The 27,883-nt window shown below is 48.9% G+C and overlaps 1 protein-coding gene and 1 pseudogene across 3 annotated transcripts in view; one reads left to right on the top strand and one right to left on the bottom strand.

Annotated features, from left to right (window-relative positions):
* The first annotated feature begins 4,067 nt into the window (after positions 1–4,067).
* LOC101388245 (succinate dehydrogenase [ubiquinone] cytochrome b small subunit, mitochondrial-like) lies at positions 4,068–4,725 on the top strand (annotated as a pseudogene).
* Positions 4,726–10,728: 6,003 nt separating this feature from the next.
* ADAMTS2 (ADAM metallopeptidase with thrombospondin type 1 motif 2) overlaps positions 10,729–27,883 on the bottom strand; it is a 212,829-nt gene continuing 195,674 nt past the window's right edge. Inside the window, exons 17-22 of one of the 3 annotated variants that reach the window (XM_087429230.1) lie at positions 27,161–27,320; positions 25,101–25,233; positions 24,174–24,381; positions 22,474–22,603; positions 21,522–21,611; positions 10,729–14,296 (exon numbers count right to left, since the gene is read on the bottom strand). In XM_087429230.1, the coding sequence (XP_087285356.1) occupies positions 13,839–14,296; positions 21,522–21,611; positions 22,474–22,603; positions 24,174–24,381; positions 25,101–25,233; positions 27,161–27,320 (1,179 nt within the window). In that variant the 3' untranslated portion in view covers positions 10,729–13,838. Of the gene's footprint in view, positions 14,297–19,910; positions 21,612–22,473; positions 22,604–24,173; positions 24,382–25,100; positions 25,234–27,160; positions 27,321–27,883 lie in introns of those variants that run through there. The other 2 variants (XM_087429231.1, XM_087429232.1) reach the window with 2 other exon arrangements.

Genomic DNA, 27,883 nt, shown 5'->3' with positions numbered 1-27,883 from the left:
GTCTCTTCCAACTGCGTTTTTTCTTGCTTTTTAGCATGCCTTATAATTTTTTGTTGGAAGCTGAACATGATGTATCTGGTAACAGGAGGTGAGATACTCAGGCATTTAGTGTGAGCTTTCATGTTAACCCCTAGGAACTGGGCAGTGTTTAGTGTTTGCTGTGGCTGTAAGTGCCAGAGGCTTCAGTTTCCTCTAGTTTCCTTGTGTATGTGTGCATGCACATGTGTGCATGTGTGCATGTGTGTGTTCATTTGTTTTTTGCTTCCCTATTGTATTTCGGTTCCCAAAGAATTCCTTCTTAAATAGGAAGGAAGAGAGCTGTCCTGCAGCTCTCTCATTTGTAATCCACTATTTTATACTGGAGCCCTGTTGATGTGGTGGTGAGGCATTGGGGAGAGGAAGCATTCTATAATCTTATGATTAAATCTCAGTATTTTAGTGGGTTTTAGTCCCTGGGTTGTGACCTTCAGAAGAACTTCTTTTTTTGTGTGTGTGAGGAAGATCGGCCCTGAGCTAACATCTGCCAATCTTCCTCTTTTAGCTGAGGAAGACTGGCCCTGGGCTAACATCCATGCCCATCTCCCTCCACTTTATATGGAACGCCACCACAGCATGGCTCGACAAGCAGTGCGTCGGTGCGCTCCTGGGATCCGAACTGGTGAACCCCAGGCCACCGAAGTGGAGCGCGTGCACTTAACTGCTTGCGCCACCGGGCTGGCCCCAGAAGCACTTCTTAACCTTTCTTTCTCCCCCTAGATAGGAGGCTGGAAGGGACTGGCGTTGTCTAATTGCCTTTTTCCCAGGCCAGATAAGGTTAAGTGTTATTCTTGAGGGCAGGCCTCTGTTTTAGAGAACACTCTGGGCATATTTCAAAATGACTAATTTTTTCTTCTCCCTGCAAGAAGCACAAGGGGATTTCTGTCCCATCTTCACCATGAGAACCTGGTCTGGTTTCTGGTGGTAAAACCCATGAAGAGGAGGGGTACTCCGTAAGACTGTGGACCCCAGGAGTTTCTCACTGTTGAGCCAGCCCACACTCTGCTTCCAGCAGTTTGTGAGTTACCATTTAAGTGTTTCTACCAGTTACTGGCTCCAGAAGCTTCTGCTTCTGGTAAGCTGATCTTGGCTCTGGTTCTCTGTAGTCACTTGTTCCTTCAGTTTTTAGGGTGGCAACACACCCTGGGACCTCAATTCTCTGACAGATCTAAGAAAAGTCATTGATTTTCACTTCGTTCAGCTTTTTTCTTGTTGTGAGGATGAGAGTGATGACTTACAAACTCTTCACATGTAGGAGCTGAAACCAGAAGTCTCTCTCCTTAGTTTTCAGTCCAGCTGCCTGTGCGTTTGGAAGAGGAGTAGGCAGAGGAGGGTGGCTGACCAGTCTGCACTTCTTTCTACCGATTTCTCAGAGTAGTTGGGCTTAAATGCCATCCTGATGTGCCCCAACCGACATCATTTAGCCTGAGCTGTTGCTAATAATTTCTGGGTGAATGTGGCAGACAACGATCATCCCAAAGTAAAGTACAAGAGGAAAAAGGTAAAAGTGATAAACTCTCTCCAATGCTGTCTTCTCACTGCAGGGTCTGGCTGCTCTACACTCCAGAATTGTGAAAAAAACAACAAAATAGAAAACAAAATAAGCTTCTGCCACAGGCACACTTATACCAGTTCAAAACAGCCTTCTCAGGCGTTCTCATAGTGTTTATGTCAATTCATCAGATTAATAATCCTTTTGGTAGGTTCTCCAGAGTCATTGTGGCTCCGGAGAAAGTTGGAAACTCATGCTAGTTCACCATCTTGTTTGGAAACCAATAGGTTTAAAGTTAAACCATCCTTGATTTCTGGGTTTAATAAACCTAACTTAGTCTGATATAGCACCTTTTTGTCTGCAATTGGATATGGTCTACTGATATTGGAGTTAGAATTTTTGCATCCATGTAATTTTATTGTGCTTTTTCCTTCTGGTCCTTATCTATTTTGGTATTAGAGTTATCTTAACTTCATGGAATAAATTGACAAGTGATTCCTTTTGTTCCTATTATCTAGAAGAGTTTTGTATAACACTAGAAATATCTGCTTCCTGAATGAATGGTAGCATTGGTCTATAAACAGTCTGAGCCTGGTATTTTCTTTGTGGAAATATTTTGAATTACAAATTCAATTCATTTCATGATTATAATTCTAGTCATGTTTTCTGTCTATTTCTTGCTGTGTAAATTTTGATAAAATTTTTTTGTTCTAAGAATTTATTCATTTTGCTTATTTTCATTTTTTTGCATTAATTTGTTCATATTATTTATTTATGAACCTTTTAATCTCTACTCTTTCAATAGTTAAGTTCTGCTTTTTATTCCTAAAATTGTTCATTTATACAGTCTGTTAGTCTTGATCATAATTACCAGAATTTTGTAAATATTAAATCAACATTTGGCTTTATTTGATCTAAATTTCTTTCCTATTAATTAAATTCTACTCTTATAAATAATCTTGGTTATTTATTTCCTTCTAATTTCTTTGGGTTTGTTCTGTTACATAGTTCATTAACTAATTTTCAAACGTTTTCTTTTCTAATTTTTGTATTTAAGACCATAAGAACTTCCAAGCACCTCCTTGACTACATTTCACAAGTTTTGCTATGTAGTATTCAATTATAAGTATTTTCTAATTTTCAATATTACTTTTTTGATCTATGAGTTATTTAGAAGTGTGATTTTTTTGAATTTCAAATACATGTTTTTAAATTAAATTTTTAGATATTGATTTATAATTTAGTTACATGTAGATAAGTTACATTAATTACTAAATCTACTCAATTTCTTATGCTTCCTTAATGGTCTAATATCAATTTTCATAAATATTTAATATGTATTTGAAAATAATGTGAGTTGTTCGGTTGTTGGGGGAGCAGAGATACATGTGTGTTCCTTAGATCAAGCTTGTTTATTGTATTATTCAAATCTATATATTATTGATTTCTTTTTGCTGCTGATCTTCAATTACTGAGAAACATATTAAACTTCTTCCCTAGGATATAGGCTTTGTCAGTTTCTCCTTGAGGTTATGACAGCTTTTGATATATTAACTTGGTTAATTGAACTTTTATGTCTTTATAATATTTATTTGATGATCCTTCTCTATCCAGTAATGTTTTTTCAAACATTAATAGTAGAAATCCAAGTATCTACATAGAATTATAGCACTTTATATCATAAAAATTTTAGTCTAAATTATTTTAGGAATAGATAAGGAATTGTTATATTTGGGCACTTTGCTAAGAATTTAAATGCTTTGAATTGTATTCTCTTTCACCACTAAAACTTTGTGTTAAAAGTTTGCTACATGTTATTAGAAATGATACGTAGCCCAATTCCAACAGATAGAAATAGACAACCCTGTATTAAAAATTGGTAAATAGGATTCCAGAATTGACACATGAGATAATTCAGGCCAAACAAAACATCTCCTGAAAACAACTAAAAAGACTGAGCAAGAAAAACAAAACTCTTGAAAGCATCAAATAGTTAAAAGGATATTTAGAAATTCTCAGCCAACATTAGGGAGAAGATTAGAATTCAGAGAGGTGAACCATAGCCACTAGAAGACTTAAACAACATTATCAAAAAACTTGACCTAACTGACATCTATAGAACACTCTACCCAATAATGGCAGAATACACATTATTTTCAAACACACATGAACTATGGATAGACCATATACAAGGCCATAAAAAAGTTTCAATACATTTAAAAGGACTGAAATAATACAAACTATGTTTTTTTGACCACAATGAAATTAAATTAGAAATAACAACAATAAAAAAAGAGAGATACCCAAATATTTGAAAATTTTAAAAATATTTGAACTGAATACTTTTAAATAATCCATAGGCCAAAGAAAAAATCATAAGTGAAATTTAAAAATATTTGAACTGAATGCAAATGAAAACACAACATATCAAAATTTATGGAATGTAGCTAAAGTAGTTCATGAGGGAAAATTTATAGCTGTAAAGGCTTATATTAGAAAACAAGTAGGATCTCAAATCAATAACCTAAACTTTCACATTAAGAAACCAGAAGATGATAATTGCTTCTGCATTACTGGGTGACCTTGAGATCTCAGGAGTGAGATGGTGGTTCTCTGTGGGCTGAGTGTCCTCTCCGATGCCCAAGGAGGCTGGGTCTGTTCCTTCGAACCCCAGTGGTCAGACTTGCTCATGTCTCAGCATTTCTCCCCGACTGACCCACCCCAGGATGGTGTGGAGTGCAGCACATTCACCTGTCAGCCAGCCGCCATTCTGGTTCCGAGGCTGCATCTTTCCCCTGGACTGGAGAGGTTGCTAGTGTTTGTCCCTGGGCCTGCTTTCAGCTGTTTATTTGAGTCCTTGCTCTGTGGTCAACTACTCTTGGCTCCTCACTCTCCATAGTCAACGGGGCGTTGGACAAGTTGTTACTGAGTGTGTTCATGGGGATACATCACACAAAGCTGCCAAGGCAGGCCTTTCGGCACTCTCAGCTCTCACCTTTGCTGGGCTTTGTTATTTCAACTATCACGACGTGGGCACCTGGAAACTGTTGCCATGCTGTGGAAGCTCTGGCCTTTTGACTTGGTACCTTAAAAATGGATTATTCACCTCTTTGCCTCTGCTCTGTCAGGCCATTCAACTGACAATATGGAGGAAATAACAGGTAAGTCCATTGGTGAGACAAACCTCTTCTCCTAATCACATGGTTATTTTCAGAATTTAATCTTTGAGGAAAATGTTTGAGAGGAATTGTATTCAAGAAATTTTGAGACTGAGTTCCATATTCTGGTGCATTCATGGAATTGTCTGCCAGTTTCTCACAAGACTCACAGTATAACTAAACATTATATATGAGTCGTTGCCTTTTAATTTCTCAGTCTCTTAGAGAGAATTCAGCTTTGTGAGCATCAATACATGGTCAGACATCTGTATTTGTCCTGGGAATGATGAACAAAAAGGAAAACTGTTAGCGCATGAGTAATGATTTTGCAGAAAATTAGACAGTGTATAATTTTTGAAACCTTCCCCGGCTGTTCAGTTGATACCAGCTACTGATGGTTACATGTCCTAGGGAAACTTTAAAATTAGGAAGTGCTGATATCTCACATTACTACTTTCTAAATCCTAGGAGAAGAGCGTGTAGAGGTTCTGAATATAGAGAAGTCCCATTTTGGGAAGAGGTCTCCCCGTAGACATATGGAAAGATTATGGATTCTAAACTAAGACTTGCTTGTCAAATGTGTTTATTTGACTGGTCCTAAAATAATCTGTACACAAATATAAAACTATAAGTAATAAATTATTATTTTCCCATTGTGAGAATCTCTAATGTGAAAATGTATTCTATGAAAATAAAGTTTCTAAAAAAATAAAATGCTGGATTAAAGAAAAAAGGAAACCAGAAGAAGAACAGACTAACCCAAAGCAAGGAGAAGAAAGGAAATAATAAAAATTAGATAAGAATCAATGCCATAGAAAAGAGAAAAACAAGAGAAACAAAAATAAGAGAAAAATCAGTGAAACCAAAGGTTGGTTCTTTGAAAAGACCAACAAAATAGAAAAACCTTTAGTTAGACTAACCAAGAAAAAACACAAATTGCCAAAATAAGGAGTGAAAAAGAGGATGTCATTACTGATCCTACAGCAATTAAAAGGATTATAAGGGAATACTACGTATGCCAACAAATTAGATAACCTAGATGAAATGAACAAATTCCTAGAAAGACAAACTACCAAAACTGATTCAAGAAGAAATAGAAAATTTTAATGGGCCTATAATAAGTAAGGAAATTTAATTCATAGTTTAAAATCTTGGTACAAAGAAAAGCCCAGATCCAGTTGTCTTCACTGGTGAATTCTATCAAACATTTAAAAAAGAAGTAATATCAGTTCTTCACAGACTCTTCCAGAAAATAGAGTAGGAGGGAACACTTCCCAATTCATTCTGTGAGACCAGTATTACCCTGATACCAAAACCAGGCAAAGACATGATGAGAAAACTACAGATATGGATACAAACACCCTCAACAAAATATCAGGAAACCAAATCCAGGAATAGAGAAAAAGAATTATACACCATGACCAATTAGGACGTATCTCTGGAATGCAGTTGACTTAACATTTGAAACTCAATTAATATAATAGATAATATTAATAGGATAAAGGACAAAAGCCACATGATCATCTCAATAGATAAGGAAAAGTATTCAACAAAACCCAACACCTATTCATGATAAAAAGTCTTGCTAAACTGGGAATAGAAGGTACCCTCCTCAGTGAAGAGAAACAAAACAAAACAAAACAAAAGAGAAACAACAAAACAAAACAAACTACTAGAACCAATAAATATGTCCAGCAAGTTTGAGGACCCAAGATTAAAATACAAAAAACAAGTGTACTTCTATATACTAGCAATGAACAGTCTTGGAATTAAGAAAACAATTCCATTCACAATAGCAACAAAAGAATAAAATGCTTAGAAATAAATTTAACAACAATGTGCAAGACTTGTACATTTGAAAATTACAAAATATTGCTGAGAGAAATTAAAGAAGATCTAAATAAATGGAGAGATATTTCATGTCCATGGACTGGAAGACACAATACTGTCAAGATGGCAGTGCTTCCCAGATGGATCCATTGATTTGATGTAATCCCTCTTAAATTCCAGGAGGCCTTTTGCAAAAATTGACAAGCTGATTTTAAAATTTATAGGGAGGGCCGGCCCCGTGGCTTGGTGGTTAAGTGAGCGCGCTCCACTGCTGGCGACCCGGGTTCGGATCCCGGGCTCCCACCGGCGCGCTGCTTGTCCGGCCATGCTGAGGCCGCGTCCCACATACAGCAACTAGAAGGATGTGCAGCTGTGACACACAACTATCTACTGGGGCTTTGGGGGAAAAAATAAATAAATAAATAAATAAAACCTTTAAAATTTATAGGGAAATGCAGAGGACCCACAAGAGTCAAAACAATTTTGAAAAAGAACAAAGTTAAAGGACTTACACTTTCTGATTTCAAACTCACTAACAGCTATAGTAAGCAAAACAGTGTAAGGAAAGACATGTAAGTCAATGGAACAGAATTGATAGAAACTCTTATTTGTGATCACTTGATTTTTGACAAACGTGCCGAAGAAAGGGGAAAGATAGTCTTGTCAACAAATGATGCTTTCTTTTCAACAAATGATGCAACCAATGACAGCTGGATATCCACATGCAAAAATATGAATTTAGACCCTGATGTCACACCACACACACAAATTACATCAAAATAGATCATAGACCTAAATGTAGGAGCTAAAACTATTAAACTTTTAGAAAAAAAATAAGAAATCTTCATGACCTTTGATAATTTAGTGGAGAAAGGATAGTCTTTTCATCAAGTGGTGCTGCAACATTTGGATATCCATATGCAAAAAGATGAACTTGGATCCAGACTATATTTCATATACAAAAACTAACTCAAAATATAGACATAAATGTAAAACCTAAGAATATAAAACTTATAGAAACAAAACACGAAGAAAATCTTTGTGACCTTAGGTTAGGCAAAGATTTCTTAGATACAACATGAAAAACACAATCCATAAAAGAACAAATTGATAAACTGAGCTTTATTAAAATTAAAAACTTTTGCTCCTTAAAAGACATTGTTAAGAGAATGAAAAGACAAGCCACAAATTGGTAGAAAATATTTGCAAAGCATACATCTGATAAATTGTTTGTATTTATAATATATAAAGAACTCTCAAACTAAATAAGAAAACAAGTCAATGAAAATTTGGCAAATATTTGACATACACCTCACCAAAGAATATATATGTTTTTTTAAATTTCATTTTTCTATTAATTCCTTTGTATTCTATTAGTCCACAATGAAATGAAAATTTAACAAGTTTATCTTTCAGCATGGATAGCTGAGAGCACTGTTCTAAGCATTGTTGGAAAGAGGGTCACTTTAAGAGTAATAATTGATTTTGAGAAGTCAAGAATGCATGTTGAAATTTCTTGAATATTCCTTAAAATAAGAGAAAAGCAATATGTAGCTTCAAAACTAACAGAGGGCTAAAATGGAATGGAAAAAAAGCACCCAATCCAAAGGCAAGAAAGAAGAGAAGAAAGAACACAGAACAGTCAGGACAAATTGCACAGAAGGAGGTGGATATAAAGGCACTGGTATCAGTGATGGCAGTAAATGTAATGGACTAAGTGCTCTCATCAAAAGACTAAAAATGTTAGGCCATACTAAAAATTATATATTTACAAAGTACAAATAGAACACATAGGATATAGAAAATTTGAAAATAAATGAATGGAAGTAGTTATATCATGCAACCACTAACCCAAAGAGAGCTGATATAGCTATACTAACATTAGGGGGGAAAGTTCCAAGCCAGAAATTATTTCTGGAAATAAAAGTGTTCAATTCATAAAGATAAAAGGATAATGTTACCAAGAAGATATAACAATTAGAAATTTGTATGCTCCCATTAATGTGGCCTCAAAATGGTAAAGTAGCTTATTTTTTTAAAAGGAGAGCAAAAATTGATAAAACTGCAAGGAGAAATAGAAAAATCTACAATTGGTGAGAGCTATTTAAACAACTTTCTATAAAATTAATAAAACAAGAAGACAAAATCAAGATATAAAGATTTGAATAACAAATTAACAAATTTGACATAATGGACACATATAGAATACTATATCCAACAATTGCCAATTACATATTCTTTTCAAGCTCATGTGCAGTGCTTACAAAAATTGACCACATCCTAGGTCATAAAGCCAGCCTCAACAAACTTCAAAGGCTTGAAATCTTTCAGAAAATGTTTTCTGACCACCATAAAATAAGCAAAAAATCTATAACAGTCTATAACTAGAATATCCCCTAATGTTTGGAAATTAAGCAACATGCTTTAAAATACCCTTAGATCAAAGAGGAAGTCACAATGAAAGTTAGAAAACATTTGGAATGGAATGATAATAAACGTATGAAATATCAGAATTTGTGGGGTACAGCTAAAGCTTGCTTAGAGGGAAATTTATAGTTATAACTGCATAGAATTAAAAAAAGAAAGGTTGAAAATCAGTGATTAAGTGTTCACCTAGAGAATCTAGAAGAACCTTAGTTGAACAAGGCGTTGGTTGCTTCAGTACACTGTGGGACAGTCACACACTGTCTTTGTGTATCTTTTATGTGTGTTTGAGGTTAGACAGCCCCTGGGGGAACCCCCACAGAGAACAATATGGAAGTCTCATTCTGACAGGCAAGCACTTCCTGGCCTCTGTCTGTCCAGTCTCCACCTGGTCATGGAAGGATGTGAAACCTCCTACATAGGAGAGTTGAGGTGTGAGAAAAGACCCTCTAGGACATATGCGTCATTTTGGATGTGCAGACAAATGTTTGGATGTAAAATCATGGGAGTATGGCTTATGAGTACCTAAACTCCTGACAGCGAGGAAGCAACTGTATGGGGGCATGAGGTTCAGGGGGAACTGGTCACATAGCCTCTAGGAATGGGAGTGCATTGTGTTCCCCTGGGCTGAGAACGTGCAGCAGGGGATAACCATGGCACGGCTGCTCTGTGCCTGGGAGTCAGGGACGCACATAGAGGGAGGAAGAGGCGGGAGTGGTGGCCAATACCTCTGTAATTACATTTCGCTCCTCCTAACCATTCATCAACGTTCTTCAGAAAGCACGGATTGGGCCTTCCTTACCACTTCCTCTATAACCCAGGGACTGTTTTCTAAAATAACCTCACTGGGTTATCCAGTTATGAATTACCTTTGCAAATATTTAGTCTCAGCCAGTCCTGCTTACCCAACTCCAATTCCTCCCCTACTGCCAATACACACACTCACATGCACCCATTTCAAGTTCCTCTTCCCCGTTATGAACGACTAGCTATACTATAAAAACGGAGTCAAAACAAATTCCAATGAAGAACAAAATGAGAAATCCTATTTATTCCAAAGCCACCTCCAACCCCTGTACAAACTGGTAAGGGTTGTGACTGTCCCCTCTCTCCAGCACTGTCTGCACCTTGTCTGCCTCCTAGGTGGCCAGGGCACTGAGAGAAGTCTCCTCCTCTGCCTTCAACTCCCTCCTTGCCCAACACCTGCTCATATCAAAGAAGGCCAGAGAGAATGGACTTGTCTTTACAAGTGGAATTCTGATTGTGAGTCGGGTTACCAAATTTAACAAATAAACATGCAGGACTCTCAGTTAAATTAGAATTTCAGAGAAACAACAACAAAGTTTTTGGTATAATAAATATACATTTATAAATAAATAATTTATAAGTATACTACAAAGTTATTTGTTGTTTCTCTGAAATTCAAGTTTAACCGAGCATCTAGTATTTTTTCTAGAAACTCTAGTTATGGGAGAGAAGGGCTGTGATCAGGGAGGAGGGGTCTGGAGCCTCTTTGTCTACCCCCTGAACTAAAGGTTTACTGGGAACCGTGGGCTAAGTCATGTTGCCTGGAGGGCTGGCTTCACGGGGGCTGGGAGGGGGTCAGCCCTTGGGACCCCTCTCGCCCTTCACAGGGTCCTGACTGGAGAAGCCTTGCCTCAGGGCCCACCACATCCCCCCCCACGCCTCTTGGCCTTGTGATGGCAGCACCTCCTTCCCTCCTGCCCACGTTCAGGCTGGGGCCAAGGGACAGGTGCAGTCGAGGTAACAGACAGACGAGGCATGATGTGCAAAAACACAGACATTTGACTTTAATAAGTTATAAAATCAAGGAGCGAACTTTTACTGTACAGAAAACAAATATACTGATTGCTGTGATCGTAAGATAAAATGTGACTTGAGTTCAGCACCGTGGTGATTCATGTGGCGGCTGCCTGTCATACAGGAGTACACAGTCATAATACTTCATCTGAGAAAGGCTTCACTATTGAGCACCATTTATATACTCCAAACAAATAAACAAAAAATCTTAAAATACAGATGAAAGGCTTATATGTGAAATTCCATGGGTTTTCCAAAAGGAGTAGAGCAGAGAACCAGGTCCCAAAACTAGCACAAGTCTCCCCGTGCACATGAAGTGACTCTCGGGCCCCTCAGCTGATTTTCTGGAGCCACAGACAGAGAGGACCTCTGAGTCTCAACATGGTGTTACAAAACCTCAGTTGGAAGACCTCCATGGCCTCTGCCAGGCTGCTGCAGCCCCTGAGACACGGAGGCTGGCTCTGGAAGCTCAGGGCTATTGCTAAGCCGGCTCTCCCACGGGTCCCAAGCTCAGTGGAGATTTGCAGTTTCTCAGAGCCTGGTGAACACTGCGTTCCTTGGACAGAGAGACGTCTGAGGCCATCTACTTTACGGAACTCGGTGGATATATGGCCCGAGGGACTGAGTATGACGTATGGGGCCATGGCCACACTGCCTGCAGTTCCTAGAGGGCCTCCCTCTCCCTCCAGCAGAAGACAGGTTCCCCTGGGAATGTCCCACCTGGGGCCTCTCCTGGAAGCCTTCCAGCCCCCAAGACATGCAGCCCTTCTCTGCTGGGATCTGGGAATGGAGTGTTCCCATCCTATGGCCCCCAGGCTGGGTAAACCAAGTAGTACTCCCTGGCTGGGGTTAGTCACCCCCGACTTCCTCAACATTCTAGGCCAGACCCAAGCAAAATGCCCAGTCCTTCAGCCTGTGAATAGCACCAGCTGCCATGGGTTCAACCAGTGAGGGAAGGCTGTGGGATCCATTTCCTAATCACAGAGACAGGATTGCAAAAGTGCTTTATACCACATCCTGTTAAAGAAGAAGTGGTACTATAGGAGATATTCAAAAATGTTTTGTACAGTTTGGTTCTTAGGAGCCAGCAAGCTCCTTTGAGACACTGGGACATGTGTGAGCATGTGTGGACCTGGAGGCAGAGGGAGAGGCAGGCTGCACCGGCTGGAGTGGGAGGCTAGTTATCACCTGGTTGGGATGTTAAGCATCATCCCAGGTGTTGTTCTGCTTCCTGCACCCTTACTTGCCCCTTAGACCACACACCCACAGACTCAGACACACGTAGCACCTCAAGGCTCCATATAAAGTAGCCATCATGGTATCATCCTGAGCCTCAGTAATCTCATCTATATGGTAGGGAATTAAACAAGAAAGAGTTCTCTAAGGTCTATGACTGGCAAGAATACAAAGGCTCCAGCACTTTCCTGGACATGAAAAGCTTAAGAATTAGGTGGCAGGCGAGGCCCAGCTAAGGAGCTAATGTGCCCCTGGGTCTTGCAATTTTGGGAAGTTTAAGCTGCACATTCACTGAATATCAATGCAGGGAGAGGTAAAAATTAGCTGCTGTCCTCCTAGCCACCCTGCTCGCTTACTCTTTCTCTCATTCACATCTCACTCCCAAAGCACCATTCTGCGTTTGCAAAGAGCAAAAGATAAAGCAGGCTCCCCTCTTCCACCCTATGCCTCCCCTCGGAGGCCAAGTCTTGCAGTTCACTGCTGGGTTCTGGAGCTTCTAAGTGAAGGAATTGGGGGCGGGGCTGGGGGGGCACCACAGGGCTAAACAGGGAAAGCCCATCCCCCACAAGCGAAGCTGGTCTTTAGGAGCAAACTGAGCCCACAAGGCCTCATCTCAGAACCCTTGGGTGTGGCCACCCTTGTGGCAGCACTCCTGGCCCCCCCCAGGAGGGAAAGTCAGGGGCTTGCCCAGTCACTGGATTGTCCAGGAGAGCGCAGGCACACCGCACGACCTCCCTCATCCTTCCAATGCCCCTGAGGAGGGAGAAAGCCCTCTGGGAGGCCCAAGGCTGAGGCCAGGCTGGCTAGAGGTGGCAAGCAAGGCTTAGGTTAGTGGAGAGGAGACAGGCCTGGGGGAGCCCGGGAGAGCTGCCCACTGTCTCCTCCGCACGCAGGAAACATGGCCCACTGTTTAGATACATCCTTGAGTCCCAGTTGGAGGATTCTCAGTACTTTCCCGGGAAGAGACAGACAGCTTCACAGCTCCAACTCTGCTGAGATATTCAAACGCAGCACGTGAGCACCAAATAGATGAGATGGCTTTCCCTAAGTCCTTAATGCGCGAGACTGTATCAGGCCAAGACTGGCAGCTCCAGACCCCACCAGACCCCAGACTGCCCTAAAACATTCTGAGTTGACCTTTAAGGATTGAGAATTTTCACACACAATTCTAGACTTCTGAAAAAGTGCACTCTCTGGCAGCAGGGTCTGGCTCTCACAGAGGCAGCAGTGGCTGGGGCCGGCAATCAGCTCTAGTGGGCTGTGGCCCTCAGGTTGGTCACAGTCCCCAGCCGGCCACCATACTCATCCTTGCTGCCTGCCTGGCTCTTGAAGGCGCTAGAGGTCACGGCCTCTACTTCATTGTGCTCATCTTAGAGACTGGTCAGTTAGTAAATAAATCAGTGTTTCTCCTAAGAGCCCCCATGGGCTTTGTGCCTCAGTTTGGAGAACCGTTAGGGAATGTCCTGCGTCTCCAAAAGGGTTGTCACCACCAAGGAAGTCACTGCTCAGAAGCCTGGAGTGAGTGTTTTCTCTCTCTGATTAGCCCTTCTGCCCTACCTCATTGATGGAGGTTGTAGAACCTTTATATTCCTCTCCACCCTACACCCAACCCCAGTACAGGACTTACAACATTCCGGGGATGGGAAACACCCGTGCTAACCCAGTTGTCACATGCTTACAACCAAATATATATATTTTTATGTCATTCTCCCTCTTTGTTGTCTCAAAGCCTTTTGGAATCAGGAATTTTGACTTCATCTCCATGACACAGGATTTGCCATCCCATGGAATATCTCTATAAGCAAGAAAAAAAATGCTATTGATGCTATCTTTCCATTTTATTAGACCTTTCCAAGCATCTCTTTCTTCCTCATCTCATCAATGAGCTTTTGGATTCTTTGGTTTCTGGTCTTTTCATATAGGCTCGGTCGTCGAGGGATTAGGTTGGGTGGCAAAACTTCATCGTCCAGGCTGTGGATTTTGTAGGGCACATCGACAGCATTGGTTTCTGGGTGATCCTCAGTGGCACTGGTGTTGGAGGCATTGACAGGCACCTCCAGGGGCTTGGCTGGTGGAGGCTGCACCTCCATGACTAGAGTGGGCACTGGGAGGGTGGGCATGAGGTCTTCTATGTCATTGTGCTTCCCGGGCAGTGGCTCTGCCCTGTCATCCACGTTGGTGAGGTTGTCGTGCAGGTTACAGGACTTGCAGCACAGCTTGTTGTAGCCTGGGATGGAGCAATAGCGAGACAAGACTTCCATCCTACAGAACATTGACTTGTCGCCTTGGCAGCGGCCCTCTGAAAGAGAAAAGTGGGTCAAATAACCAAAGGACAAGATAAGGGGGACTTTGTTCCCCCACAGGGAACAGCTTGCTGAAGGAGTCATTTGAAAGAACCCAGAGACAGTACAGAGGCAAGCGAGCTCACGCGGAAAGGCTGTGTGGTTTTGATGTCAGAGCAGCCCGGTATCAGGGCAGCATCCGGGGACCCCTGCCCTGGAGTGCTGCCACACAAGCTGTGAGCACTGCATCCTCCTCCAAGCAGCCCCAGCCGAATCCAGATTTTTCAGTATCTCTCAAAGTTTGAGACAGAATGAGGCCTGTCTGTTCTTAGGGAGTGATTCCAAGCTCATCTTAAAGAATGGGACTTCGTCAGATCTTCACATTTGACATCCTCCTGGTAACCCCAATGAAATTTTGTGGCAGAGTTTGACTCTACAATAATCTATAAGCAGTTACTGTAACAAAACTAAACCTAAAAGAACCAATTCCTAAAACCCAATAGAGCAAATCCCAGAGCCTCAGCTGTGGCCTCGCCACGCTCCTCCACTCTGTTCCCATCCTCACCCAAACTCCTCAGATGACCTTTGTTTCTGAAAAGTGCCTAAAGGGAAATTAAAATTCACCCCAACTTGTCTGGCTTCCTTCCGCTTGCCTCAACTTACTGGACAGCCTCATGTCCTGCCACTGCTCCATCCACCTATGGCCCTGCCACATGGCGCTTCTGGCCATTTTCCAAACAAACTGCTCCATAACTTGATGCCTTCACACAGGTTAATCCTCTGCCCAGCACCTCCTCCCCTTCCCTTCCAGCCCGAGAAACCACTCATGCACGGCCTAGCTTGCGTGGAGAGCCCTGACTCCCTCTCTTTCCATGTGGCTGTCTTCTCCCTTGGCCTAGCACCCCCTCCACCTGCAGTTATTCATCCCACCCATTCAGCTCCTCCTGCTCTCCCTCTCCCTCCACTCCCTGTCTTCCCAAATTTCCGTCCCTCTTCCCTTTCCCTCACCATCTCATTCCACACACAACACAAACATTGAGATGCTTTACAAAAGTTCATTCAATATGAAAGAATAAGCCACATAACTATATAACAGAGGATATTTGATCCATTATAAATTCCTGATCACTGACCTCAATGGGCCCAACCCTGCGTGCTCTGTTTCTCTGCTCAGCCACTCTGTTCTGCACAATGAGATCAGACTTCCCCCTCACTCTCCCTAGTTGACCTCATCTCCTACTGAAAGGAGGGAAGGAAGGAGGGAAGGAAGGGGCAGCCATCGGATGGGAACCACATCTGCCGTAGTTACTCTGTGCACTGTCTACATCCACATCTGAAGCCATGCTAGCCCACTGAAACTTCCTGCAGTGATAGACAAGCAGGCCCCTCCCATTCAGGGCCAGTGGTTCTGATGCCCACCCACCGCATGGCCACTGCTCCAGCTTGTTCTCTTCCCTACAGGCTGGTGACCCACTTAGTTGGACACCAACCCCAAACTCCCAGAGCTTCAGATTCTTGTATACAACTGTCTCCTAGACAGTCCCCAACCCCATGGTCCCAAAGGTGCCTGAGACTGCACACGTCCATCCCTGGCCTGTGGCCTCTGCTGACACCATCCGTCTCAGAGAATGGCCTTTCAGGCACACAAGCCAGACCCCGGCATCCCCTATCCAGTCATCTCCAAGTCCGCCTATTTCCTCCTAGATACTCTCGGATATGCCCATGTTCCCCTCTCTACCCCCTCCACAGGGTGGGTCGAGCTGCCTTCCTCTTGGCTGCACCGTGCTAAGAGCCCCCTTTCTGCCTACTCCGTTCTTTCTCCTTCTCGTCCAGCTGTCCAGCTCCAGTCAGAATGCTATTTTTCAACTGAAGATGCGACCACGTCACTTCTGATCGAAGCCCCTGCATTGCCCCTCATTGTTTTCAGGGTAAGGACCTGTCCCCTTCACCTCTCCAGCAGCACTCAGGCCTCAGACCCCCTGCTCTGCACTATGCTCCCTCTGGCCACAGCGCCTTTGCGCATACTATGTCTCCCCTCTCCCTCCAGCTGCTCTCCTCTCATCCTCAAGGTTCAGCTGGAATGCATCTTTCTCAGGCAAGCATCACCTGACCTCCCTTAGGAGGTTAAATCCCACCGGTATGTGGTCTCTTGGTGCCATGGGGTCTCCCCTTCCTGGCACTTCATCCAGTTGGCACGTTCACATTTAATTGTCAGATAAGGTGACTAATGCTTGACTTTTTCATTATCCTGAAAGTTCTAAAGGGCAGAGCCCCGAGCTGTATTTGGATGTCCCTGCAACCCCAAAGCCTAGAACAGGGAATCAAAGAATGCATAAATGTATAAATGTGAATCACTGAGGAAGCCCAGAGCAGGGAAATGATGGATTTTAAAATAGCAACACTACAGGCAAGAAGAGCACACAGAGCACATGGCCCCAGAGCAGACCCAGCTATGGCTCTGAGCTTCCAAGTGGCCAGAACGAGGAGGAAACATGCCTGGCTGCAGGACCCACAATGCAATGCGAAGAGCTAAACCAGATGAGCTCTTCAGAGGCCCCAGTCTTCCCAACCTGGAGACCAAGGATCAGGCTCAGATGTGGGGGGAAGGCAGGCGGCCTGATGCTAAGAGCCTGCTGGAGAAACCAAACTGGAAGATCCTGAGATGCACTCTCAGGCTTTTAAGACTGTTAGATCCCTTTCCTCAGATAAAATCTTACACAATTGCCCAATATATGAGACGGATGAAATCAGAGTGGTCCTGTTGGAAGCTGGTGGTGGGGGGTGTGGCACAGAGCCACATTGCTCCCTTCCCCTCCCCCTGTCCCCTCTCCCCCTCCCCTCCTGCTCCCTTCCCCTCCCTCTCTCCCCTCCCCTCCTGCTCACTCCCCCTCACCTGTTCTCTTCCCCTGCTCCTTCCCTTATTCCCTCCCATCTGCTCCCATCCCCCCTCCTTGGCCCTCCCCATTTTCCAGCAGCCACTGAAGTGAGCAGTGTGAAAACCACTGATCACAGCCCTCAGGAGACACCAGGGGGCTTTGATAAGAGGAGGTGGCAGCATCTTCCCACAGGCTTTGACCGTCAGCTGGGGCGGGGAGGGGTGGAGGCATGGGCCTCCACAAGGATGGAGCCTGGCCTGGCAGTGCTGCTGGGAGTGGGGCCACCCCTGCCACAAAGCAACACCTTCCCCTGTCACCTGTGCCTTTTCCTTCACACAAATAACCAGACTGGCATTGAGCATCCCCCTTCCTATCTCCCTCCAGGCTGGGATCTGAGCGTCAGTCTACGGTCCAGTCGGTCCCTTGTTTTACTGGAACAGCCACTCCATTCATTTATTATCCAGAGCTGCTTTCCCCCTACAATGGCCGAGTTGAGTAGTCATGGTGTCCCGAGAGCCTGGATCAGAGCTTGACACACAAAGCAGTGTCGCTGAGTAAAGGGACAAATGGGGACTAGCAGTAGCTCACCCTGCCACAGGCAGGTGACGGCGGGGGTGTGGGGCCCAGGCTCCCCTTCTCCAGGGTGCCTTCCTTCCACCTGGCTCACGTAGCCCCAACTTCTGTGTCTGATTTCCTTTGAACAGTGGGCTGCACTGCTTTAAGTTTTTAAAAATTAAAATAAGTCAATAAATGAATAAATAATTGAGAAAGCCACTGGCCAAAGGCTTGGCTATGCTAATATCAGCCTAGAAAAATTTCAAAATAATCATTACCAACCACTCTTAAAAGGACACCAAAGGTTGTGTATTTTTAAGTAGTGTCACTGAGCAGAAAGCCCTCCGAGGAGAGGGAGATGCAAATTCCACCACCAAAGGGCTGAGCAACTGTCCTGAGGCGAGCGCCGCCAAGAGGAGGATTTCAGTTTTAAAATCCTCGATCTTCAGCCGCTTCCAGCAGCAATTAACTCGCAAGGCCTACTGCCTTCCACGGAACAACAGGCCGTTGAGAGTGAACCCGTTTTTCATAAATGGAAGTTGTTTGTATGTACGCGGCTGTACCTGCCCACCACCTGTGTTATCACTGGCTTCACACTCTCCTCCTCTAAACTGACTCCCTTTTAACTTAAAATGTATTCTAGAAGGAAAGTTTATACTGCTACCATTCATGGAAAACTAGTGCAGTGAATAAAGGTGATCCTAAAGATGAATACAAAGAAAAGTTTTAAGTCCTCTTAAGTCAATTTTTAAGTCAAATTTTAATTCCTCAAATGCTGGGAAATACTCCTGTCTGCCAAGCTCTGAGCTGGAGAGAACGAGCAAGTGTAAGAGAGACGCCAAACTCAGGCCAAGCAAGACTCTCCTGAGGTTGTCATAACAGAGAGAAGGAGAAGTAGGAAGGGGCTGCTCGTTGGGACATGTGCGCACCACCTACAGGAAATTATTGCCATCTCCCACGCTCAGGAAAAGGCCAGGATGGAGAAAACTTCATTCTCTTTCCTCTTTTCGCAGTTAAACCTCGTGCACCACTTCACCATTCAAAAGGTCATGCGACAAGTTGAAGAAGCAGGTGACCCCTCATCTGTGGCGCCCCCCATGCCCTCGGCTGTCCTGGCACACAGCTGCCTGGGCTGTCAGTAGACCCCTGCAGCTCTGGTCGGGGAACCCCCGTGGAGGACTGCTCCGGATCTGTCTGGGGAGGGAGCCTGAGTGGATGCAGCTCTGTCGGACGGTGGTGTTGGCCTCCTCGCCTCTCTTGAGCTGGGATTCCTTTCAATGAGCAGAGCTCTCCGCAGGCTGAGCTCGGCCACAGCCACCGTGACCCCCACCCTGGAGGCTGGCACCCAGGGCCTGGCCCTGTGCTCCAAAGCTTGTCTCCTTGATGCTGGGTGGCCCCACGTCATCCTTTCTCATGACCTCCCTCCTGTCTGGCACGGGACCCCTTCACAGGAAAGGGAGGAGAGAGATGCCCACTGGCCAGACATGGCACAGGCCCCAGACCAGGAGGTCCCTGTTGGATCCTGACCTGCTGTCTGGTCCTTGTCAGCAAGGTGAGCGAACACAGAGGCCCTGTGGCTTCTGAGGGCAGGCACGGCTGAGCACACACACGTGTGAATGTCGCAGGCCAGGTGCTCAGAGCCACCGCCACCTTGCCCTTCTCCCGACCAAGACTCTCCTGGGGCTGCCCCCCTCACCTGGGCCACATGGGCACCTCTCCCTCCCTGAACAGGCAGGCCAAGGCTGAGAGCTGTCTCAGGAGCCAGGGCAGCCACCATCAGGGCACTGTGACCTGGACCAGCACTCTCTCAACTGCTTCCCCCACATTCCCACTCCATGGGCTCTGGTCCCAAAGACGGGGAGAAACCCACCTGCACCCTTTTGCTGACTGTGGGACCTCCATCCACGAGGGGAGACCCCGGCATTCCTGTGAGGTGCTGCTTAGCACTAACAATTAAGAACTCAACCACTGAGGCGGCGTGTCTGCACGGGCCGCTGTCACATTTTGAAAAATGGCTGCGCGGGGAAGATATGCCTCAGTGGGGAGGGGCCCTCATATCTACGCTAGGCAGGGGGAAGGGGGACAGGAAAGTCATTTGATTCAGAAACCGAGGCACTAATGCGACAGAAGGGCACCCGCAGCCCCCAGCACTGTCAGACGAGGAAGAGAAGGAGCCAGCAGCGTGCCAGACCCAAGCACCCAGTTTTACTGAACTTTTATTGAGTTTATTTGTGGGATGCATGACAGGAAGTCTTTCCATCTTTAGTAAGAATAAAAGGTCATTTTCACAGTCACTTTGGCACACACTAACGTCTCATAAAAAAACCGGAAAAGCAACAACAATGGAACCTATATAATACGTCATTGAATACTTACAAAACACTAATAAAATATCCCTGATAAACCACAGTGCATACAGACAGAGAGCACAACGCCCAGGACCGTGCTGCACCTTCCCAGAGTCACTCGTGTCACGGCAGCGCCTAGCCCCAGGTGGAAGTTAACAGTCGTGAGAGTCAGTTGGCAGCACGCGCCCAGCGCGTTTGTACAGAACAGTGATGAGCGCGGGGAGGGCTCGGCGGCGGGGCGCTCCGCACGGGGCGGGTGGGGCTGCACTGGCCAGGAGCCCTGCGCGCCGGGTAAGGCAGCGCTGTCCAGCGCCCGCGGGGCCGGCCTCCAGCAACAGTCAGAGCCGCTCGCCGCGGCCTCGGGGCGGGCTCCGTCCGCACGGAGCGGCGCGGCAGCCAGGCCACCTGGACCGGGGAACCTCATCCTGGCAAAAGGTGGGTGGACCGGCAGCCCCTCACCCCCTCCCCGCAGACCCGCACCGCCTGCTCCTTCCTGGATCCCGCCCCCTCTGCAGCTGGAGTTAGCAGCCAATTCGGTGACCTTTCAACTTTAAGGCATTTTCTACATAGTTTTGTCTAAGCAAAAAAGCAATAAAAATTGAGGTAATTCTGTAGTTGTCCACACTGTAGGTGGCTGCATCCACCTCAGACAGCCTCTCACTCTCTCACCCCTGTGGATGGGGACATGTGCGCGCGATGAGAAAAGGCCATTGCAGCTAATGGACAGAGAATGGAAGTGGCGGTGTGTCCCCAGGTCCCACTGCAGGGACGCATCCCCTGCCTCCTCCATTTGACCTGAACCCCCGAGGGTCAGGGCACGGGGGCCAAGGGCTGTGTAAGTGGGACACAAAGGCCACGAAAGCAGGCCACGGTCGCGCGAGCCAGGAGGACACGCTCAGCACAGGGCGGCAGCAGCAGCAGCAGCAGCAGCGGTGGCCGGGAAGCCCCGACACACTGCCGGAAACCCGGAGCTGGGCCACCCGGTGCGGTGCGCAAACCTGCACGGCCCGAGACCCCCACTGGCCTCGCCTCGCTGCCGGGCAGCATTTGAAAGGGGAGGAGCGGGCTTCCCCCTTGACTTCCAACCTGCAGCTTCAGCCTGCAGGGATGTGGCCCCACGTGGCGGTCACCAAGTAGTCACATTTGCCCTTTGGCCTCTGGCCCCTCCAGCACCACGACAGATCTTTGCCCCTTTACAAGCCATCACTAACCAGGTCCCAGCCTCCGACAAGAGGCCAGTGCCCCAGGCCTTGCCTCTGCGAGGCTGGCCCTCCCGGCCAGGCCGCTCCGAAGGAGACATCCGAGCACAGAGGCCCCGGAGAAAACAAATTCAACCGAGAGAGCGCTCAGGAAGAGTCAGGGGAGTTTTCCATAGAAAGAGAGGAGAGGAGCCCACGGCAAGCTCCACAAGGCGCAGGGCATGCACTGGAGGGCAGAGGCAGAGTTATAAACCGGCCGGTTACTTGACGAGGTCTTCTGGACCGGCGAGTCGGGGTCCGGTCGGGACAGCCACTGAACCACGTAGCTCTTCTTGGAGGGATCGGAGATGTTTCCTAGAGAAAAGAGAAAGGAGGCTGTGGCTGCTGGGGCACCAGGCCAGGGCCCCTGCCCACCCCAGGCCCAGCGGTTCCACAGCCTCCTGGTGTCCTGGGGAGGGGGCCACAGGAGGGCCCCAACTTCCCAGCATGGCATTCAAGGCCCTCCCTCAGGGCAGATGGGCCCCAACTACCCTGTGCAGGCTCACCTCCTGCCTCTCCCCCCACACCCACACATCCCGGGTCTGGCTACACAGAGTATCTACAGCTACTACCCCTCACACACACACACAGGCCCTGCCACGCCTCCTTGTCTTTGCATTGCTCCTCAGCCCCCCAGCCCACCCAGCTCCCGGGACACAGAGAACAAGTGAATCCCAGATCTGGCCCCTCCAGCTGGGGCAGGCAACACTTGACCCCCTGAGCTTCCTCCTCTGTAGACGGGACTTGTGGAGGGGTCTACGTCTTGAGCTGCTGCGAGGACCAAAAGAGGGATGCGTGTCCGGCACTTGGCAAATGTCTGCAGGCAGACAGTGCTCTGGTTGTTCTCCTCGCAGGGCATGGGCACCCCCTACTCGCATGGCGCAGTCACTGTTAGTCTGGTTTCTGTCTCCCAGACCAGAGAGGCGGGGATGGGCTGAGTCTGCTCCATCCTTCACCAGGGCCTGGCCTGGAGGTGAGCATGGCAAGTGTCAATTCCTTCCACTTCCTACTAGGGAAAGGCCCCAGCTGTGGCCCGAGAGGGCTCAGCATCTCCTTTAAGTTCACGGATGCTGAGTCCAGCCAGTTGTGGGAGGAGCTGCGTTTTCCTGGACCAGCCTCCCTCGCCCTGGGCCTGCTGCATGCTGGGGGCGGGGGACTGGGGCAACAGAGGGCTTACGGGGACAGGGGCCAAGCCTGCAGATCCTTGCTGTCTCAGGCCTCTCCTCCCGGCAGACCCCGAAGCTGTCGTCCACGGTTCGGCAGAGCACCGGCCGCTCCTGGGTGCCATTGCCACAGGTTACGGAGCACTGCAGGCAGAGTCACCAGTCAGGGCCACCTCCCACGCTAGGCTGGGCCTGGAAGAGCTCCCCAGGCATGTGACCCATAACAAGTGGGAGGTGGTGAGGGGCAGAGGGTAGAGTGGGATAGATGCTTGGCCTGCCTTGCCCCAGCCTCAGGTGGCTGCCTCAGTCTCCTGGGGCTCTAACGAGGGGACGTGTGTGCCCATCTCTCTGAGTTACTGTGAGTTAGAGAGACGAGTATGCAGGGCCTGGCACAGGGCCTGGCATTTCTGGGCTCTCAGTGAGCGCCTGCCTGCTCTGGCTGGAGGAGGCCCACAGCCAGGGAAACTTGCTGTGCGCTGGGCCACTGGGAAAGCTCTGGCCGAGTCCAGGAGGCTTTGGCAGAGCACCCCCCCACTTCCCTCAGCACACGAGTTTCAACACCACCAGCCCCTGTGCCTCACCACATGGGGTAGGGTCACGCCCAGATTCCTGCTTGACTCACAGCTCCGCCCAGCCCTGCCCAAGGATAATTCTCAAGTCCTTGCCTTGCATGTGAGAAAGGGTTGACTCAGCAGACCTGGGTTGCTCAAACCCTGCACAGTCCCAGGAAAGGCCTGTTTTCATGCCCGGCCATTTGGCAGCTCCTGGGAACCAAGTTCATGAATATTCTATGTGGTAAGAGTGTGTGTGTGCGCCTGAGGCCTTGAGTCACACTGCACCAGTTTGTCCAGTGAGTTTACACCAACCATGTGATTTATGGTGAGCCCCTGCTTTCCCTCCAGGGGTCTGGGGTGTCAGTGACTGATGTCAATCACGCAGGCACTGTCTGCCCACATGACTAATCCCCAGTGAAAACCCTGGACACCCAGGCTTGGGTGGGCTTCCCAGTTGGCAGGACTTCGTGCGTGTTGTCACACCTCATTGCCGGGAGCACTAAGCGTGTCCCTGGTGCCTCCAATGGGAAGAGACACCTGGAAGCCAGTGCCTGGTTTCCTCTGGACTTCAGCCAGGCACTTTTCCCTTTGCTGATTCTACTGTGTGCTTCTGTTGTAATAAACCATAACCGTGAGCACAACTTCTGAGTTCTGTGAGTCCTTCTAGCAAATCATGGACCCTGAGGCTGGTCTTGGGGACCCCTGACCAACCAGGCCTGTGAGCTGGATGTCAGTGCTCATGTCAGTTCAGCCTTGCCCCCAGCACTGCCCCTCCAGCCCCTGAGACCATCCGCACTACTCTTTCCAGCCCAAGTCTAAGCCCTCCCTTGCTCATGTCCCCTCCCACAAGCGTGGCTGGCCGCCTTGACCACACATCCACCCTCTGAGATGAGAGCCCTGGCCCCCTCGTATCCTGGAGCCAGGCTGCCCTCAGTCTCCTGGGAGTCCAGACCCCATAGCACATGGGAGCCTCTGCCCTGTGGAGTAAAGACACACATTCCACTGTGTTTCTCAACAGAGCACTGACCTGAGAACCACAAGATGTGGCCCAGGACAGGAGCTGCGTCCATGCCAAGATGGAATACCCTGGCCACCCACTGCCACCCAAGCTTGGTTTGGGGGCCAAGGACATGGGGCCGGGGGCCAGGATGATTGCTTACCTGGGACCAGGGCCCAGCCCGCCACCGGCCAGGGCAGAGCTCACGGTTGCAGGCCCGGCGGCCCTCGGGCCGGGCGTCGTTGCAGTGCTTGGTGTGCACAGAGCGAGTGGTGTTGTTGTGCAGTGTCTGAACGCAGCGCACAGAGCGCACCTGCATGCCTGTCCGCCCACAGCTCTGACTGCACGGCTCCCATTCGCCCGTGACCCACCTGCCAGGGCAGAGCGATGCACAGTCAGTGCCCTGGAGAACCAGCCTGGACTGTTCTCACAAGGGGCCCTGTAAGTTAGCTCTGCCCCTGTCCAAGGTCCTACACATGATGAACCCCATGCATGTCAACCACTGGGAGACCCTGTGGGGGTGGCCATGGAGGGGCCAGGCCCGAGGGGCTTTGCTGGCATCTGTCCCTTCTTAGGCTTCCAGCTCTGCCCTCTGACCTCAGCTTCTAGTGGAATCGTGAACCCTTCTGCGCAGTGTGGGACAGCAGTGTGGACTCCCTCAGCACCAGTCCCCACACGCCCCACCTGCCTAGTTACCAGCCATCCTCCCTGCTCAGGGCCCTGTGGAAGGATTCAGCGATGCAGCCCTGCCAAACCCCAGGGCTGGAGGGTTGGGCCACAGCCACTGCAATGGGCCACGTGGGAAACATCAACCACAGGACCAGAAGCAAGCCCTGCACCCTCGGAGCCCCAGTGTCCCCATCTGAGCACTACCACTTGCACATTATTGCTCCAGGTCAGCAGGCTGAAGCAGGGCTGCAGCGTCTCAGACGCCACGAAATGTGGTGTGTGAGAAAGAATCCAGCAAACGTCTTGGGATGTGAGGCCCAGAGCCGCTCAGGGGGCCCAGATCCCCACCCTCCTTGATAGGAGCCCCAGAGGTCTGCCCTCTCCTCCTCCAGTGGGACCCCAGGCCGCCCCGGGAACTCACACAGGCTGGGAGCACTCCTGGGGGTTGCAGGCCCGGCGGATGGCTCTGGGCTTCAGGAGGGCATCACAGAAGCCTCGCTGCACCATCTTGTGGTCCAGCCTCCGGCGGCAGCCGTACTTGGTGAACTGGGACCCTGAAGATGGAGAGCTCAAGGGGGCTCAAGGGGGCGGTGTCCCCTCCAGGGGTGCGGAGGGGCAGCGCCACCAGCAGCCTCAGTCCTCTCTGCCCTTCTGATGGGGTGGGGGCCAACAGGGCACCAGAGCCAGGCCTTGGAGATGTCCAGCCTGGTGTCTCCTCAGCCCCCTAGGCCAAGTGAGGGCAAGAGGGTGGGGAGAGTAGCCACCTTCTCCCCTGGCCCCGTGGCTGGCTTCCAGGGGCAGGAGGAAAGGTTCTATTTTCTCTCCCATCACTTGGCCACTTACTACAGCTTGAATTAATAGGCACTGAGGACCTGGTATGAGCCAGAAGTTGGCCAAACACGAGACCACGGCCTGCCAGTTTCCTCCCACCACAGTCCAGTGCAGCAGTTCTCAGCTGGGGGCAATTTTGCCCCCTGGGGACATTTGGCAATGTCTGGGACACTAGTTGTGACATCTGGGGCACAGGTACTACTGGCATCCAGTGGGTAGAGGCCGAGGATGCTGCTCAACATCCCACAGTGCATGGGACAGCTCCCACAACAAAGAATGATAGAGTCCCAAATGTCAGCAGTGCCATGGTTGTGGGAAAGACATAAGAGAATATGGCCAGGCAGCCTGACCAGGTCTAGGCATCTGGGGGTGTCCCAGGAAGCAGAGGATGGGGGGACACTGGTTTAGTGGGAAGGCAGTGGAGGAGGATCCCGGGGGAGGAGACAGCCTGTGCAAAGGCCCTGGGGCAGGAGCACAGCATGCCCGGGAAAAGCACCTAAGGCCAGTCTGGCCTGTCGAGCCCAAGCAGGGGTGCCAGTGTGGTGGGAGAGGTCAGCAAGTTGCCCAGACCTTGGAGGTCACGAGGAGAATTTTGTTTTTTATCCCAAGAGCAGAGAAGCTGCTGAAGACTATGACCCCAGGAAGGGACATGGTCTGATCTGCTCCTTTAATAGGCCACTCTAGGGGCAAGATTGCACACACTGGGCCAGGTGGGGAGCGAGGCTGGTGCCAGGACTGGGAAGGCGGGAACAGCAGGTGGGTCCAAGAGATATGTCAGCAGTGCTGATGAAATCCAGGGGGGCTTGGGCCCACCAGAAGGCTGGGGGCACCATCCACCCAGGTGGGAGCACTGGAAGAGGAGCCTTCCATCCGCCTGGGCCAGAGTGGGTGTCCCGCCCCCGGGGAACGCCTCTTTGTGCTCTAGGTGTGGGACCCCACGTAGCAGCTGAGGGAGGTCTGTCCCGGCCACCTGCTCCTGCAGGCTGAGCTGTCTTCCGCCTCTTGTCTCGTCCAGCCCCCAGGAGCAGGGACCACGATGGCAGACCGGAACTTCCTGTCTGTCTGTACGTCTCACCCGGCCATGCACTCTTTGAGATCCGGGGCACAGGGGACCCCTCTGCACCCAGCCCTGCCCCAGGAAGGTCTGGGATGCCTTTCTGAATGAACATGGGAGGGACCTCCGCAGAGGGGCCCGAGTCTTCCCCATGTCCTGCCTCGGATGCTGAGACGTAATCCATTTAAGCCATGCTCACAGCAACCTCCCCCAGGCCAGCCCCTCCCTCCCACGCTGATGCACGGCCCTGCTGGCATCGTCCGAGCCCCACAGGCCCTTCTGGCTGCCTTTGGCCTTACCTGCCCTTTCCGCCCCCCTTCCCCCATCCCAGGCCCGGCTAGGCCCTTGTCCACCCAGGCAAAGGTCACTGGCCCCTGGGGCCAGTCTTCCTATATCTGGCCCATACCCCAAGCCCGGCAGTCAGCAGGGCACATGGGCTCAGGAAGCCCCTGGCCCAGAAGACCCCTCCTGCTCAGTCCCTGAGCCCCTCGGGCATCCGGGCCCCGGCCCCAGGCTTCTGCTCACCCAGGGCACCACCCCTTCTGGTCACCTCACATCACCTGGCCCAGGGGCCCCAACTCTGAGAAGACCCTCACCTCCGCCGCAGGGCTTGGAGCAGGGAGACCACTTCTTCAGGGCCCACTCGTAGCCCACGGAGTCGTCTTCCAGGACGTTGTTGTCGTCCACGCCGAGGGAGTCCTCGTGGATCATGTACTTGTACGTCAGCGAGACCCGGGCGTCCCCCTGCGGGACGACCTGCACCCCGCGCCCCATGAGTGGCCTGCCCAGCTCTTCACCCTTCCTGGGCGGCCAGTTCAGGTGGTCAGCCCGAGGTACACTGACAGCTGACTCTTATTACTCAAAGTAGTTATGCTCTAGAAAGTTCCCGCGAACACTGAGTTCAACAACACTGAACCACTGCTCTCAGGGGAACACAGGGTCAGGGTCCTATGAGACCCCAACGATATATACTGCTGATTCATTAACACTGAGCTCACAGCCAGCAGCCCTGTGACTCACGCCCAGATGCGGCTCATCCGCCACGGTGTTTCCTCCCTAAGGCACACGGCAGCTTCCTGCGCTTAGAACACACACGGCACCTCAGCACGACGCTTAGGGGCCATTTCCAACAGTGAAATCATCCGTAAAAGGACAAAAATGCGAAAAACGTGGGACTCAACATACTGTGAAAAGGATGCTTGTTTTCAGCAGGAGTGCTAAAACAAGAAGCCGAGCATCACCTTGCCCCGCCTCAGCTGGGAACGAGTGTGTCACTGCTCTGCATGTGTCTGTGAAGGCCCGGGAGAGCACGCCAGTGT

Source organism: Ceratotherium simum, chromosome 4 (assembly GCF_057802395.1).
Source record: "Ceratotherium simum simum isolate JZ-2026a chromosome 4, ASM5780239v1, whole genome shotgun sequence".
NCBI classification, from domain to species: Eukaryota; Metazoa; Chordata; class Mammalia; order Perissodactyla; family Rhinocerotidae; genus Ceratotherium; species Ceratotherium simum.
Note: the sequence above shows the minus strand (reverse complement) of the source record. Positions and strands in the feature narration are given on the sequence as shown.